The sequence below is a fragment of the Haliotis rubra genome, unplaced genomic scaffold, assembly GCF_003918875.1.
Source record: "Haliotis rubra isolate DU_JTF1 unplaced genomic scaffold, ASM391887v1 Scf2457, whole genome shotgun sequence".
NCBI lineage: Eukaryota > Metazoa > Mollusca > Gastropoda > Lepetellida > Haliotidae > Haliotis > Haliotis rubra.
The window spans coordinates 1-18554 of record NW_025766511.1 but is presented as its reverse complement, the minus strand read 5'-3'; the positions used below and the strand labels follow the sequence as shown (position 1 = coordinate 18554).

The 18554-nt window shown below is 40.5% G+C and overlaps 1 protein-coding gene and 1 long non-coding RNA gene across 2 annotated transcripts in view; both read right to left on the bottom strand.

Annotated features, from left to right (window-relative positions):
• Positions 1-17083, bottom strand: part of LOC124279055 (nuclear pore complex protein Nup155-like) — a gene marked incomplete at its 5' end in the record, with an annotated part of 31920 nt that extends 14837 nt beyond the window's left edge. Inside the window, 11 exon segments of the mRNA XM_046714856.1 lie at positions 2880-3013; positions 3530-3547; positions 4138-4148; positions 4641-4753; positions 5219-5285; positions 5641-5836; positions 14992-15115; positions 15664-15726; positions 16970-17020; positions 17023-17055; positions 17057-17083. Coding sequence (XP_046570812.1) covers positions 2880-3013; positions 3530-3547; positions 4138-4148; positions 4641-4753; positions 5219-5285; positions 5641-5836; positions 14992-15115; positions 15664-15726; positions 16970-17020; positions 17023-17055; positions 17057-17083 — 837 coding nt within the window.
• Positions 3578-5277, bottom strand: LOC124279054. The gene is made up of 3 exons (XR_006899282.1): positions 5219-5277; positions 4641-4753; positions 3578-3600 (listed from the first exon to the last, which is right to left on the bottom strand). It is a non-coding gene; the product is annotated as an uncharacterized LOC124279054 (long non-coding RNA).
• Positions 17084-18554: the final 1471 nt, after the last annotated feature.

Here is an 18554-nt window from a genome sequence, read left to right as displayed (position 1 = left end):
GTGCTTCTATGTGGAGATCTGACGGGTGATCGAATCTGGTGATGAACGAAGTGGAGATCGCCTATGGGATGATCTTCTCGAGACTTGTGAGGTGAATGTTGATAGCTTCGCTTCTCTTCGGCAGTCCCTCGATGTTCTTCTAGATGATGAAGATCTGGAATCATATGTCCTTCGCTAATGCCTTCGAAGCTTCATTTGCGTCCGTCCGGGATCGATGATATGACCTTCGCGAAGGCTTCCGCGATGTCTGATGGTCTGAGTCCATATCTAGAGATGAAATCGAAGATGGTGATGATCTCCCCGCTAAGGCCTTCGCCAAGGCTGTACATCTAGGTCCTTCGTCAAGGTGGTGCGGACTTCCTTCGCGAAGGTGACATCGCCTTTGGCTGCTACGCTGACGGGGGGTGCCTCTGGGGTGTTGTTCACGCTGGAGCCTTCGCTTGTTCGACCTGCTTGCGCGAGTTTGTAGTGGTCCTCCATGATGTTCATAATCTGCCGCATCATGTCTTCTGGGATGATCTCAGACGAAGTCGCCGGGCGCTTTTCTGCGATGGGGTTCACATCAATGACGCCTGACGCCGGTGTAGAGGCATCAGGCTGCATGGTGATCTCTGCAGAAGTCACAGTCGCTGACACCGGCCGCTTCTTCTGCCGTAAGTCGGGATGATTATCGGCTGATCATCGTGAGGCCCAACTCTGCTGCTGGAACGATCTCGGCTGAGAAAGTTCTTGCTGTCTTCGTGAGATTTCCTTTGAAGTCTGCGCTGCCCTGGGTGTCCTCAATCTGCGCTTGAGACGACGATGAGGCCCTCTTAGACTTGGTCTGCAATGACGGGATGTCTGGGGAGGCCGGTCGCTTCTTCGAGGTAACGGATCATGCCCCCACGCCTCTGCCGCAGGGGTCTCTAGCAGAACACCAGACGGGAGAGGGTCGATCGCTAGCAGCTGACTGGATGGAATATCTGGACTCTCTGCCATGTTTTGCCCTTTGTTTGCGTGGATCTATCTGCAGCACGCCTTAAGACGCAAAGATGATATTTATTAAATGCAGAATGAGATAAATTAATGCAGTAACTGCAACGTGAATTAAACGCACACGGCGCGAGAACAACAACTAGGGCATATTACATGTGGATCGGAGGCAGAAAAACGTAATCTACAAATCGCATAGATTTTCATCAACGTAGTTAGCTGAACAATCACTTAATACACGGAATAAACAGTAGAAATACGATAATTAATCAATACAAATAGTAAAGGATACTAGCTATACCTCTATAGTAACCTATGAGAGGTAAAAACTAAGAGATTATCAAAGGATATGTGTGTAAGGAGACACAAGGCGCTCTCACATCCTGCTCACTGGGCGAAGAAGGAGAGAGTGGAGCACATGGCCAGAGGGTGGCGACACCTTTCCCGCCAGGGGAGACAAAGGGGAGCAACTCGTGGTGAGTACCAATTAGTGATTTTATTTTGAAGGGAGCTTCAAATAAGGAGATACAAGTGTTCCACTATGTTCGCAAGAAGAAGAAGACAAGCAAAAGAGCATGAGTCAGGATAAGGAAAAATGACAGTGAGTAAGTGAGATTGGTTTAATGAAGCTTTCACCAGTTTTCAAGTTTTATGAGCTTCATGTTTGGAGGAAGATCAAACTGATGCAGGTTTCTGACTGTCGCCATTTCGGTGAAACCGATGAGTAGAGGCATGGTCCTGATAAAACAAGGAACGAAATCACTCCGAACTGGCATCTGAACCCACAATCAACTAGTGGTGGTCCTATTAATTGAAATAATTGAAGATTGGTCGCAGTGACTAAACGACCAAGCAATCGATCATGTTTCCACATAATCGAACACAAACAATTCTAGAACACTTGTTTTCATTAACAGTATTTTTCACTAGGTTGGTTTTGTCTGTTACATTTCATAAGCACTACAAGCTCGTTCCAAGTCATGACTGAATTTATCTTAAAGACTCTAAGAAATTTATGTTCCTCCATACTAGTCATCCTTTAAACGTGAAATTTTGCCAAAACAACCCAAAGAACTACATGTTTTTTTCCTTATTTTTTGTGTGCATTAAAACTTTCATAAATGACGCTAACCAATTATTTTCGATGATTGATCGGTTGTAATGAACCAATCATCAATTATGAGATTTTAACCAATTCCCAACACTACAATCAACAGATTCTTGTATGCCCAGTGGATGCAACCATACCCATTGAATTGTTTGTCTTTCACTACTAAGTTGCATGTGCCAGTTAACAAGAAATCAAGTAGAACATCTTGTTAGGAGGCCCCTAGAATAATATTTGAGGAAGAGTGAGTGAGTGAGTTTAGTTTTACGCCGTTTTTAGCAATATTCCAGTGATATCACGGCAGGGGACACCAGAAATGGACTTCACACATTGTACCCATGTGGGGAATCGAACCCGGATGATCGGCATGACGGGTGAACACTTTAACCACAGACAAGGTTACCCCATCGCCCCCTATTAGAGGAAGGAAAGCAGCCAAATATTCCTGTAACCTTCAAAGACATCCATGTGATTCATATTAATTTATTATACATAGGGCAAGATCAAGGCAGACAGGGAAATGCCTTAATAACGAATACAAAGGATGTATACCATTTCAGCTGACATTAGTGGGTTTTCATGCAGTTTTTACCATTATTCAAGCAATATCACAACATAGGACAACATGAATGGGCTTGACATACAGAAAATGTGTACGTGTTCATTAATTTCTCAAGAGCTAACACAACAGCAATGAACATCGTAGAAGATTTGGTTTGTTGTTTTATGCTGCACTCAGCAATATTCCAGCTATGTAGCAGTGGTCTGTAAATGATTGAACTATGAGAGTTATTCCCACCTTGGTGAGGCCGGATGCGATGACGTGGAACTGGTGATCAAACAGGACCTTCCACAGCCCCAGGACCTCCTCCACACGGTGCAGCATGTCCTGGATGTGCTGGAGGGAGATCTTCTCCTGTCTCTGGGCCTCCGCTGGACACGGGACATATTCACATTGTTAACAATAGAAGCAGCTGGAGCTTTCTGCTGTATGTGGGAAGCATGTCTGTCTATTGCATAATACCTAACTCCAGCAATGTTCCAGCCATATGACAGCAGTCTGTACATATTGCAGTCTGGACGTTCCAGTCATTGGAAGTTTGAACAACGATCTACATTGTGGTCACAAAAGTCACCCAGTCTGACCGCTGGACCAACATAGGCCTAAGAGTTCTGATAATGTACACCAAAGTCACCCAGTCTGACCACTGGACCAACCAAGGCCTAAGAGTTCTTATAATGTACAGTAAACAATAATAATTTTCATCTTTTAAATTTTCCTTGGAGCTTTATATTCAGTGAGTAAACAAGTGAACAAACAACATCAGATCCTGCTATGTCCAGGGGATATAACTCTGCAGTAAATGGCATGGGATATATAAAGTGGTCACCTCATGTTTCAAACACATGAAAATGTTTTGAAATCAAAGGCAAAGCAGCTGTCGCTACCTTGTAGTTTCTTTTTGTCTGCTCATCCAGTGGCCCCACCATACGGACTGAACTGCATCATCGGCATCATGCTGCCAACAAACATCACAGGTTGCCAAACAGTGGTACTGTGTAGCACTATGGCAAATCCAGTGCCTGAAACTCACCAGACTAAGCTGACAGTCTTAAATGCCAGCTCATTTAAAACACTGTAGGCCCTGAGGAAAAAATTGTAGGCCCAAAACATTTTAGCTGATGAGACATACTCTTGCTATATTAATTGCAAAACACAAACACATCACGAAAAATGGCCTTAGAAAATCTGGGGACGAACAGACAAGGTGAGGTGAGGTGAAATTGGGTTTAACGTCGTGCTTGAGAATATTTCGCTCATATGACGATGTGAACAGACAAGGCGTACTGGTTACAGGAAATACTATTTACAAGCTCTATAGCAGTACAGTAATGGTATCAACAGCAAGAAATGTAACACCTACATAAACTGCTCTCATAACTCTTCTCTACTATGCACCTCAAAGTTTCTACTAAGTATGACTAATTTATGAGCGGGATACTTTTGAAGGTGGACCCGAATTTACAAAGCAATAGCAGTGTTATGAGTCATTCACCATGTTTACTGCTTAAAACAAACACAAGGGCTGGCAGAAATCTAAAACTATAAGCCTGAGATTGTTTGAGTAGACCCTGAATCACCACATATCTACTAAGATCCATAACTAACTACAGGACCACCTCCTTATCTACTGGACCTCATTCCTATTCACAAGACCATCTACCGGGCCACCTGTCTATCTACTGGACCCCCTATCTACCGGGCCACCTGTCTATCTACTGGACCCCTTATCTACAGGACCATCCACCTACCAACTGGATCCCCTATCCACAGGACCACCCACCTACCAACTGGATCCCCTATCCACAAGACCATCCACCTACCAACTGGATCCCCTATCCACAGGAACATCCACAGGAACATCCACCTACCAACTGGATCCCCTATCCACAAGACCATCCACCTACCAACTGGATCCCCTATCCACAGGAACACCCACCTATCCACTGGACCCTTACTTCTCTACCAGGCCACCTGCCTATCTACAGGACCACTTACCTATCTACTGGGCCACCCGAGTCAAACCTGGAGTTGAAGTCCATAAAGTCGAGGAGGTCCCGCACCAGCTCCAGGGTGGTGGTGATGTTGTCGCTGCTGTAGCTGCTAGTCAGCTGCATCCACAACACAGTTGATTGGTACGATTCTTCCAATACGTGATAATTACACAAACTACTTGGGCTGTCATATATTCCACAAGCACAAGTACATTGTGATGCTTTGTTCTTCACAGAGTATGAGAGCATAAAACAGTTGTTTTTTTCATTCAAGAACTTTCCATAAAGTTATAAACTGTGGAATCAATGATGGCTCACTTTACGTGCTGGCGATCAGGTGCCTGACACTGAGAGTGCGGGTTCGAATCCCGAAATGGGACTGAACCCTACACACTGATATGTATCTAGTCAGAAAGTGTGATCCCAATTATAACCCGAGTTACAGTTTACATGGCAGTGTGATTCTCTTGAGTAGTGGCTGCAGGAACTAAACACATTAGAGAAGATTATTATGGTCGTGTTCTAAAATGACTGTTTACACATGTCAAAAGAATAGATAGTAAATGTTGTGAAACCACTTACATAAGTGACCATTCCTTGAGGTGTCTGACAGGGAAACTCCGTCGTTACCTGTGAATCCCAAAAGGGCCTGCAACAGTGTACAACATGCTCAACATCCATCTTGGTATTTTCAGATCATATGACTATCACCATTTTTATGTCAAATTACAAACATGCACTAGCCATATTACAACCAATTTTACCTTTGAAATTCCTCAACAGAGGTTATCAAATAACAATATACCCCCTCTGAATGAAACAGTTGACAATGACACCATCATTTTAGCTAATATTCACAGAATGGTACTTCTCTTTCTCTTATTGTCTGTAGGGGTATTTAATAATTATATGCACAATTACGGGTCACAAAATGCAAAGCTGTGGATACTATTATACACAAAGGATGAGCGGCAATATATATTGTGTAGAAAACATGACTGAACACTGTGTAACTAATAGTATTCCATACTTCCAGACTTCCATACCTGAGTATTCTGCTGAGGTAAATACAGATGCCGTTATGTTTGCCGGAGTAAATGACTTCCTGGGAGTGGCTGCCAAGGGAGGTAAGTCCTGGTTGGTAGAAGGACTGCTGGAAGCTGTGTGGAGCTGGTGTGGACATGTGGGCGGGCTGCATACCTGCGTACATCCTCACATAGATTAGCTCACAAGGATGGGGGTCAAATACCATCATATCTCTCTAAGAAAAACACCTATCAATATACACTTTGTGCCAGTGATTTATATTAATACAGATATCATGTTGTTATCGAGCTGATTCTATTATAACTGACTTGATCATTTACACTGGGATGAAGACTGCAATTGATACACTAAATCTGGTTAGGTGTAAGTCTTAAAGTTGGGAACAGTCTACTCTTTTGAATTTCTTAAGAGCCAGCACAATCTCTTCAATAACAAGCTGCATCTCAGATCACTGTGCCCAAAACACGAACTGTAATGTGTGGTGACAGATGCATCAAGATAGCAGCAACACTGTGGAATGGCCTACGATCTACCCTGAGAAAGTCAGCTTCTTATGACATTTTTAAGGAGGGCGTAAAAACTCATCTCTTTAAATTGTCCTCCACTCAGTAGCATTTGTGACCCTTTCTGTGAAACGCCTTAGAGTGTTCTATTTCTAAATCATATAGGGCGCAATACAAATTTTGTATATTGTTATAATTATCATCATTATTATTATTAAATAACTTCCAAAATGTCAGTCATGTCAGCTTAATAACAAATTAATTGTATGTTCAGGTACAAAAAATGAAAAACAAATGTGTGCTGTGAAACACCAATTTTGTAACAAAGACACAGTTTTGTGTCAATAATCTGGACTGGAATAATCTCCAGTTAAAGTTCACAAGATCACAACTTTGATATATCCACATCCCTGAATTGTTTTGTTTGTTTGTTTGTTTGTTTGTTACTACATGTAGATGGTGGTGCATACATAGTTCGGTCTGGACCAGATCACGTAATCAACGTCACAGGTATCAGTCAAGGCAACTGGGATACAATGACAAGCATCCACCAAGTCGGCAATCCTGACCTTCTGATTCCATCGTTCAAATCTTGGAAGAGTGATTAACATTAGTGACAGAACGGTCAGTACTACTACAAAGAAGCTGACAAAACACCACAGTTACAATGGTGACAACGGCGCCTGACCAGAGTGCTACAACCACCAACAGAAACCAGACAAACATATCACACAGATACAAGTGACTGTTATCAAGCTGTGTCATTAAACTCCATGGTAAACATATCTACAGTCTAGGGAGAAGGATTAATTAAATAATGAATGAAATGTTAACTCTACAACTTAATCTTAAAAATATATTCGTGGCTGTTTCAAAATCAGTCCATGCAACTTTAAGCTGAAACAGTGTACAGAGGATACTTTACTAAGTCAAGTCAAAAAACAAATATCAAAAAGTGAAAAACTAAAACTAGTAAAATAACATAAAACATATTAATAATAAAGATCTCACAACAAAATCATACTTCAAATAAAAAGCAGACATACAAAAGAAAACAGCAATCATCCGAAAAGAAAGAAGAGAATGCAACTAAAATGAAACAGCTTAGTAAATGTTAGTACAAGAAAACAAGGTCAGAGCTGTGTTAAAGGGGGGTAACTCTGTCTCACCTGGCATAGGGTTTGGCGAAGGAGGCAAACTGGTCCCATGGGAAGTGGGGCTGTAGATTACAGTGCTGCTGAGTGAGGCAGGCACTGACCCCATAGGACCTGAGAACAAAGCAGGGGAGGTGAGCGTACACACAAAGGGTGTTAGTATTACCTCCCTTGCGCTACTGCTGTGGAAAGTTTTGCAATCACGACGGATACTTCTTAACCTTTACAGGATATATATCACTCAAACAAAGTAAGGGATGACTGATTCTGATGTGAGAGAATCTGGTGTTCCTTAACTCTTTTCAAGTAGTTTAGGAAGTGACTACTCTACATGGTTAAAATAATGGTAATTCATCACATTAAAAATGTAATTTTTGGAGTAAAATTGATATTTTATACTTATCCTGACTCATGCTCTTTTTGCTTGTCTTCTTCTTCTTGCGAACATAGTGGAACACTTGTATCTCCCTAATTGAAGCTCCCTTCAATTTAAAATCACTAATTAGTATTCACCACGAGTTACCTCCTTTCCACAAGCCCGGGAACGAGGGCGCCACCTCTACCCATGTGCCTCACGCTCTCCTCATATACTGAGCCCAACATTTGAATTTACAGGGAAATCCAAAGTGTTATTTGGGGAGGATGGGAGGGCTGACCTCATGAGTCAGGATAAGTATAAAATATCAATTTTACTCCAAAAATACATATTTTTCCTTATCCTGACTCATGCTCTTTTGTTTGTAGCATCCTACGAACGGAGGTGGGAATATCTAATACTTTGGATTTTTAATAATTGAGTGATTTGAACTGTGATGATTGTAATAACCCTATGGGAACTTCATAAAGGCACTGAACTGATGAATCCTGCTGTTAACTTATCAGCTGCCATATAAAAAGGTTATTACCATGTACTTATTATGATAAAGTATATATAACATTAATACAATGCTTAAGACTAATAGACTTAAGCTTGTTAATATGCTAGTATAAACTCCTTAGAGTTTGTTAGCTAAAATACTTTAAGATATAACATAGTACTAAGCTTAAGATATGATTAAACTTAAGCTAATTATATAATAGCAAACTCTTTAGAGTTTGTTAGTTAATATACTTATATGATATAGATATAATGCTGAGCTTAAGATATGAATAAGCTTTTAGCTACATATATAATAGCAAAAAACTCTATGTAGAGTTTGTTAGCTAATATATTTTTATAATATGAGTATAGTACTGTGCTTAAGCTATAATTAACTTAAGCTACATATATATAATAGCCAAACTCTGTAGAGTTTGTTAGCTAATATATTTTTATAATATGAGTATAGTACTGTGCTTAAGCTATAATTAACTTAAGCTACATATATATATAGCCAAACTCTGTAGAGTTTGTTAGCTAATATATATTTATAATATTAGTATAGTACTGAGCTTAAGATATAATTAACTTAAGCTACATATATATAAAAAAACTCTGTAGGGTTTTGTTAGCTAATATATTTTTTACAATATGAGTATAGTAGTGTGCTTAAGATATAATTAACTTAAGCTACATATATAATAGCAAAACTCCGTAGAGTTTGTTAGCTAATATATTTTACAATATGAGTATAGTAGTGTGCTTAAGATATAATGAACTTAAGCTACATATATAATAGCAAAACTCGTAGAGAGTTTGTTAGCTAATATATTTTACAATATGAGTATAGTATTGTGCTTAAGATATTATTAACTTAAGTTACATATATAATAGCCAAAAACTCTGTAGAGTTTATTAGCTAATATGTTTATATAAAGTGTAACCATAGTACTAAGCTTAAGATAAGATTAGACTTAAGCTAAATGTATATAGCAAAATAAACTCCTTAGAGTTTATTAACTAATATACTTTTTATGTTAAAAACATAGTACTGAGCTTAAGTTATGATGAAACTTAAGCTATATATGTATAATAACAAAACTCAAGCTGGGTTTTGTTAGCTAATACCTTTATAATGTAAAACATACTGCTTAAGATATGATGAAAACTTAAGCTAATTGTATATAGCTTAAAACAACCCTTTAGAGTTTGTTAGCTATGATATAAACCTAGTATTGAGCTTATGAAGGAAAACTTAAGCTACATATATAATAGCAAGAACTCAGAGTTTGTTAGCTAATACATGTTATAATGTAACCATAAAGCTTAAAATATGATGAAACTTAAAGCGAAATATATAATAGCAAAACCCTCTTTAGAGTTTTGATAGCTAATATACCTATATGATATAAACATAGTACTAGCGCTTTAAGATATGAATAAGCTTAAGTTTACATATATAATAGCTAAAACTCTGTAGAGTTTGTTAGCTAATACATGTTATAATATAACCATATTGCTTAGAAATATGATGATACTTAAGCCAAATAGCAAAAAACTCTTTAGAGTTTGTTAGCTAATCTACTTATGTGATATAAACATAGTACTAAGCTTAAGATATGAATAAGCTTAAGCTACCTATATAATAGCAAAACTCCTTAGAGTTTGTTAGCCAATATATTTTAATAATATGAGTATAGTACTATGCTTAAGGTATAATTAGCTTAAGTTACCTATATAATAGTAAAACTCCGTGAGTTTGTTAGCTTAATTAACTTAAGCTATGTATAAAAATAAAAAACTCTGTAGAGTTTGTTAGCTAATGCATTTATCATGTAACCATAGTATTACTCTTAAGATATGAATAACTTAAGGTAAATATATATAATAACAAACTCTGTAGAGTTGTTAACTTATATATTGTATGATGTAATAATCATAGTACTGTGATGATAAAAGGAACTTAAGTAAATTATATATAGCATGAAGCTATTTAGTATTGTTATAAGATAAGTAAAAAATCTGTTAGATTGACTTATCTTCTCGAGGAACTGTCAGCTGTTGTCTTTGAGGGACCATGGGATCGAGGTGGTGTATACCTGAGACGCCCTCGGTGGTGATATCTCTCAGATAATGGTTTGCAACCACCATATCGAGTTTCCAGAAATAAACCCTCCATTATTTCAATCACATTTGTGTAGAACAATTGTAGAAGTTAAGCTATAATATCATGAGTATTAAGCTCATGGAGGGTCGGAATAGGTCCATCCGCGCATATGCACGTAGTATGACAGTTCTGATCCAAATGGAGATATAGTACATGAGACTTCACTCTAAGCGTGTTGATGATAGAGGAAATAATCTGTTGCATTTTTCCTCCTGTTTTAGTTTAAGTGGAGATAAATTTACAGTGCTCTTGCTGGCCATCTTGATAGAATCATCGTATCATGGGGTCCAAGTATGTCATCCAGGCGTGTTCATAAACCTCACTTGTGTGAGGTGTTGGAGCACTATATTCATATCCCCAGGTTTATGCGTGAAATTTCGCTTTATTCTCCAAACAGAAGTTTAGTAGGTTTACTAACCATCTAGTTGTGTTAGTCGCTTGATGAAATTCAGCTGTAGTCTGAAACGCTGTGGATTTAGATCCACTTGTATCTGTCGTCTAGGTAATTCGCCGCGAAGTCCTTGACGATGTAGGCGCATGCACAACCAGGTGTGTCTGTCCTCGTTGAACTTTATATGTAAAATCGCCTGACTGCCGATCCCTCGCCTTAACTTGACAGGAGGTCTCTAACTGAAGAAAGGCAGTCTAATCATGAATGTTCAGGTTAACTGGACTGTAATGAGGCTTGCTCGCTCACTGATATATAGTTGTCACTTGTGGCGTAAGTCTTGAACTGTGAATAGAGATCGACCTCTGTGTAGGTCGTTGTTCCTCAGCGGTCCAACTCAGAACAAGGCATTTTGATTCTGTATATATGCCGCTGTGATGCACCGGTGTAGCGGAAAAACCCACCTTGAATAAATTCTTGTCGTCGCTGATATTAGCATAAACGCCGGTCTTCACCGTAACTTCCGGTTATCCGAGTGACCACGGTTTCGAGGGTTAATGGTAACCGCTGAAACCTCCGGCGCGAAATATCTCGCCATCTGTAATTTTATGCTGGGTAGGTTATTTTCCTGGTTGTCGTGAAAAGTAATTTCAGTTTTGAATATAATTCCGACTTCCTTATATATAAGGGTATAAACAACTTGCAAGTTGTGAGCTTGTAGACTGTATACATGAATGTATCGTCATAATTGTAGAATTAGCGTTGAACTTGTTGTACATATTTCTTCTCAGAAACTTTGGCGATTAAGAGTTATACTTTCGCTGTAACAAGGCTGCTGTTCAATTTCGATATTGAATTGTCTGCAGATATGTAATGGTCAACGCATGTAGATAATCGTATCGTCGTCCGGGATTGTATATTAGCAATTTATCACGTGGAATAGTTGATTTCTGTGAAGATCTATGAAATGTCGTTGACTAATAATACAGCGACGTTCTGTGTTGTAAATAGCCTGAGCAATTATCTTCGCGTAGGCTTTATAGATCGGCATCTGGCATACAGTTGATAATCAACTTATGCGGCGCCTTGAAACGGACTGACGAAAGTAGCTATATATGACGAAAGTGGCTAGTATATGGAAACCTTGGAGGAGACTTCCTCGGTGAACGCCGGAGACTTCGAAGTTCTCGGTATCCCTTCTAGATCTTCTGGGTGAAGTAGACTTGAGTTACACTTAGCCTTCAGCGACCATCGCGGAGGTGTCGTCAAAACCCGATTAGTATATATATATATATATAAATATATATATGAGCACTTGCCGTGAACAGCCTCTGTGTTTAACAGGATGTGGATCGGCTAGTTTTCGCTTGCCTAAAATCGGGCGCATGGATCATCTTATCATATTCAGAAGTCGTGTTACTGAAGTCTGGTGATAAGTGTCTAATTGATCGTTCTAGAAATCTATTTAGGCCAGCTTGAACATACGTCCTCATCATGGATTCAACAGAACCAATATACGATTGTAGTTCTTATACTTGATATCGATGATCAACTTGTCTATGGGTTGATCTTCTCCGGAGACTTGTTGAGGGCGTTGATAGTTTCGCTGGCTCTTGTATAGTCCCTCGATGTCCTTCTAGATGATGATGATCTGGATTCAGGTGTCCTTCGCATGCCTTCTCGCGAAGCTTCCTCTGCGTCCGGTCCGGGGAACGACGATATGACCTTTCGCGAAGGCTTCCTGATGTCTGATGGTCCGAGTCCACATCTAGGGATGAAACCGCATAAGGTGATGATTCATCTGCCTTCGCCGAAGTCCTTCGCGAAGGCTGTACATCTAGGTTCTTTCCGCCGGGCTGTACATCTAGGTTCTTTCCGCCAGTTGGGCTGTACATCTAGGTCCTTCCGCCGCCAAGGCTGTACATCTAGGTCCTTCGTCCAAGGTGGTCCGTGACTTCCTTCGAAGGTGACATCGCCCCGGCTGCTACGCTGACGGGGGTGCCTCTGGGGTGCTGTCTACGCTGGAGCCTTCGCTAAGGCTCGGACCCTGCTACCGCGAGATATTGGTCCTCCATGATGTTCATAATTTGTCGCTATCATGTCTTCTGGGATGGTCTGCTAATGACGAGGTCAAGTCGGTGCTTTATCTGCGGTGTTAATGGAGGGTCCACGGAAAATCGTCCCCGACATCAGTGTAGAGGCATCAGGCTGCATGGTGATCTCTGCTGATGTCGTTGTAGCCAATCACCGGTCGTTTCTTGTGTAGCGTGCATTAGCCGATGATGATCAGCTGATCATCGTAGAGGTCCAGGTCATCGGCTGGAACAATCTCGCTGGAGAAAGTCCTAGTAGACTTCGTTGATTTTCCCTCAGAGGTCGGCGCTGCCCTGGGTGTCGCGGCGTCTGCGTTGAAAGGTATTGGTAATGATGGGACCCTCAGGGCGATCGCCATATCGTGGCGTACATCAGGCTGCATCCTGATCTGTGCCCGACATCGGTCAATCTTTGATGTACATCCGGTATGATGACCGGCTGATCATCATACAGGCCCAAAACGATGGGAACGGTCACCGGTTGTTGAGATGTAGTAGAAAAACTCCTAGTCTTCTGCTTTCGAGCGATGGGATGTCTGGGAAGCAGGATGCTTCTTGGAGATGGCGGACTACGTCCACACCTCTCCACCACTCAAAGCGGAACACCACCACGGAGGAGTCGACCAACAGCAGTAGACTGGCGAGGGTTCCGTGTATCAATCATACTAGACTCTGCATACGACCTATCTATCAGCAGCGTGCAAAGCGCCAAAGTAAATATTAATAAAAAGGTAGAATTGGATAAATTAGTACCGCAACTGCAATGTGAATATAATAAACATGGCGTATTATCATATGAAAGCGGATCAGCAGCAGCATAAAAAGCGAATTCTGCAATAGTACAGAATTTTCATCAACGTAATCCACTGAAACAAACACGGCGTCCCGTGACTAAACTGTAGAAAAACGACTAAATATCAATATATAATCGTTGAAGGATACTAGCTAAACCTCTATAGATGTCTATACGAGGTAACTAACTAAATATAATTCAAAGGATATAGTGTGTCGGGAGACACAGGCGCTCTCACGTCCAGCTCACTGGGCGAAGAAGGAGAGAGTGAGGCACATGGGTAGAGGTGGCGCCCTCGTTCCCGCGCTTGTGGAAAGGAGGTAACTCGTGGTGAATACTAATTAGTGATTTTAAATTGAAGGGAGCTTCAATTAGGGAGATACAAGTGTTCCACTATGTTCGCAAGAAGAAGAAGACAAGCAAAAAGAGCATGAGTCAGGATAAGGAAAAATTTGATCTATTTTCTTGATATCAACCTGCTTATACCACTGTCTGAATTACAGGACAAATAGTTATTCAGGTTGTCTCATAAATACAGAATAAAAAAACTTAAAGGTGATGTTAAGATGATCAGATGAAATTAAACAATTTTTTATACAGCACCAATACAATGGGTTTGTACTGCCAATTATCCATAATCAAATCTTTGCTATTCAAATGTTAAATTTTAAATTAAAATGTTCAACAATTCATCAAACTTCAATGAGAAGACACATCAATACACGAATATGATAATTAATTTGCATACCAAATTTACAAGCAAATACTACTAACATTAAAATCTTTATAAAAACAGGTACTTTTGAATCCATTGCACTTTCAAAACAATACCAGCATTATGATTGACAGATCAATTCTGATAAACAATTATACTCAATGATCAGTAGTACACAAAACATTACTTCTTCCATTCAATAATTAGGGTTTGCAAATCACAAACATGCGAAGTGGGTGAAGTTCGCATGCAAGACAAACGTTTCAAAATCTAGCGTCTAAATACAGAAGCAGGCACATACATAACTAGTTATAATGTTGAACAGGCTGTATGCTGAAGACATCTCAATTGAACAGTAAGACTTGAAATTTGTCAGTAAAAATGAAACAATCATACTACGTTTATGATATGAAAAACTACATTCCCTTAAAATAATAGTGTATAGCGGTAAAGATACTACTGCTTGAAAACAAAACAAAAAATACATCAATTTTTTTAAATTCAGATCCTGAACGTAGTACTGTTAAAGAACTTTCTAAGTCACACGTCACAGAACATGCCAGACATTTTCCTTCCACACTCACCATGCTCAGATCATCAAGAGCCCATGCAAACAAAGAAAGAGAGTAGGTTTACCAGAAGAGAAGGATGCTGGACCGATGTTGGCAGCACCCATGTGACCTCCGAAAGAAGGGGCGCTGAAGTTATACTGAGCTTCCCCTCCGTACATGAAGAACGCCATCCTTGCCCAGTCTCCAACCTACACAGTTGTTCAGCCACTTAATCATGATTTGCCATAAACCAATGAAATACACATCACAATCCATTATTCTAGATTTGGTAACCTGCACCCTGATCCACAAATAGTTCGTAACATTAAGATCTGTTGTAAGTTTTAGTTTATCATGGGCTTACGAATGCTGTAGTGCTACGAACGCTTCAAGGATCGGCTCTGAATCATTCAGCTGTCCAGGCCTGGAGTGGAAGGCCTGAGGGAGAGTCTAAACACTGTAATGGAATCTTACCAAATGAAAAAATAAGTCTGTTTCCATCCATGATATACCTACCATTATTAATGATGCGTTATGTATAATAACACTATTACATTTAAGTAACCTGTAATCCGGTTCACCGGCGGCGGTATTGAAACTATACTATCCATCAAAAGTTTAGACTATATTAAAATATACACATTCTGACAAGGACTCACAACCTTTTATGGTTCTGGGTCCTTAGGGCCTGCAGCTTTTCAGAGTGAAGGGCAAACAATGCATGGATGTATAAATGTTTTGCTATCAGAAGACCTACCTGTTGCTCTGCTAGTGGCCGAGAGCAGGCTATTGCCAAGCATGTAGCACAGGCCAGCTCAATCTGAAACAAGAAGAGAACACTCAGTATTAGCAATGATTCCTGCATACATGCATCAGTAGTACAGAAAATTGAATCTGATTCAAGGCAAAGCATTCTTTTCATATATTTGTTGATTAATCCATCAATCAGCAGTATACCAGCCATATGTAAATGAACTGGAAACAAGAGGACATGGTCATCAATATTCCCTGCCACAGTGTTCTGTTCCTATTTGGTTTCTGTTTTTTTTAAAAAAATTCACCACAACATTCATGTCCTGAAAACACATAACAAATTTGGTTTCCCTATCTGTAACAGTTACTGAGAAAAATCTGTCCCTATTGGGGATATCGTGCACCAAGACAAGAAACCCAAGACAAGGGGCATAACTCTGTAACACGGTTTCAGTTTTCAGAACTCCATCAAGGCATTTATGTCCTGGTTTCCCTATATATATAACGGTTTTTTGAGAACACCTGTCCCAAAAATGGATGGATGGATCTCAAACCTATATCCCCATCCCACTTCATGGCAGGGGATAAAAATCAAGTCTAGTAATCCAGTAATCGATATTGAGGGCAAAGATCCACAACTCTAGGGTAAGATGTTATGCAATCACCAAGCCTGAGCATCCACCCCATTTGGTAACCTCTTACAAGAAGCAAACGTTGCTCTGGACCAATACTTAGCCAGAATCCCTGCTGAGCTTAAGACTAAGAAACAGGGAAGGTTGAAAAATGTTGTTAACCTTCAAACTGTATGACTTGACTTAACGCTTTTTGGGTAGGGTTGTCTTTTTGTTGAAAATTTTGAAAGAGATGACATTCACATTGAACATGGTAACATTGAATAGTTTTCATTTTGAATTGTGTTCAGTTTTGTCAGCAACTGATCATGACATCATAGGAGAGCCAGCCCTAAGTCTTTCCTTTGACCAGCTTCTTGCTCCCAGTTTTAACCCAGGAGAACTACCACCTGGTCTTAACACAGGAGTACTAGACTTAGGTCTTTAACTTGGGGAACTTGCCCAAGTCTAAACCCCTGGAGGACAAACACAAGGTCTCAACAAGGACAAATGTAGGAGCACATACCTGAAATATATGCCTGGAGAAGAATCAAGCTGAACTCTATGGATACAATCAGAACTAACCCATCAGAACAACCATTGGCCTGCCAGAGGTAAAGTGCTGTTGATCGATCCCAAGAGAACTACCCCAAGAATAATCTCTACCCACCACAGATAAAGTATGATACCCGGACCTACCCGATGTAGCCGGAAGAAGCCCTTGACCTCATCAGCATCTGGTCCCTGGCACTTTCGATCAGCAGTTGCTGGAGCTGTTCCATTGGCGCGAAGTTTCTGTAGGATGTGACTGCCCTGGAACCAACAACATGGCCATCAGGACCAGGACCTGACACAATCAGATGATCACTTGGACCTGTTCTTACTCCTACACAGTTACTGCAAGTTCAACAATTGAACAAAGCTGATGTTTGAATAGACTTTGCTTCTGCAGAAAGATTTTCACAGAATGTGACATCAATGAAATGAAATGAGTCTTATCAAATAAATTTGTACAAACCTGTAGAGGTTATGAATTCATTGAAGAAAAGTCCTCCTTGGGGTACATATAAGCATTAAAATGTCCATTTTAAAAATACCTCTTACAGTTGTAACAATAGTTCAATAAATATTTTACCAAACAAAAAGCTTCGTTTTGTTTAATGAGACAACCCTATAGGGCCCCTGACAGGGCCCCCTACAGCCAAGAGCAGGTAACTCTGGCTGCTTACCTCGCATACCTCACTTTTTCATGCTGAGCGTGTCAGATCGAATGAGGGGAGGTGGGCGGCCGTACCCCAAGGAGGACTTTTCTTCAAAGAATTCATAACCTCTACAGGTTTGTACAATTATTTTTCAGAAGAAGTCCTCCTTGGGGTACATATAAGCATAAGACAGACTCCCAACGATGTCGAGTCGGGAGTGGTATTCTGTCTGGCTAACATACTCCCTAGTTCAGTTAAAGGCACAGCCGAAGCCGAGAGAGAAGGAGAAAATACACTTACCGAGTCACCTGACCGCTAGGTGCAGGGATGAAAACAGTGAATATAGCATGTGACAACGCTATAGTAAAAAAAACCGTTAAAAACCACAACCATTGTGATACCGCCACCAATAAAAATTGTGGAATTTTATAAGACCGACACCAGGAATAAAAACAATCGTGACTTCGAAAGCTCATTTGGCTAGAGAATCACGACACTGCCCACTGGTGAGAACTGTCTGGCCAAAACGAGCACGTTCCCGTGAGTGTTTGTCAAGTTGATAATGGCGGATGAACATACTCGGTCGGCTCCAGATAGCCGCTGAGCAGATCTCCTCAATGGGCAGTGCCGCAGCATATACCTTAGATGTCGCCATTGCCCTAATTGAATGAGCCTTTAACCCCTGAGGGATAGTTAACCCTTTGTGAGAGTAACTTATACAAATGGCAGAGACAAGCCACCTAGATATGGTGGCTTTGTTGGCGAAAGACCAACCTTACCACCGCCATAACAGGAGAACAGCTGCTTATCTTTCCTGAGAGCAGTCGTTAAGTTTGATATAAGCCTTGAGAGTCTTACGGGATCACACAAGGCGTGAGCACGTCGAAGAGGTACGGGCGATGGAGGCTGAGTGAAAGCTGGCAGTTCAATAGCCGTTATGTGAAAGCCTGCGATCTTAGGGACGGTAAGAGTCTGGCAACCAAATACTGACTCTGTCTTTGTGAAAGACAGTCAGAGCAGGATCCGCTGACATCGCGATGGATATCGCTACCCAAGCCAGACATTACCGCCACAAGAAAGGC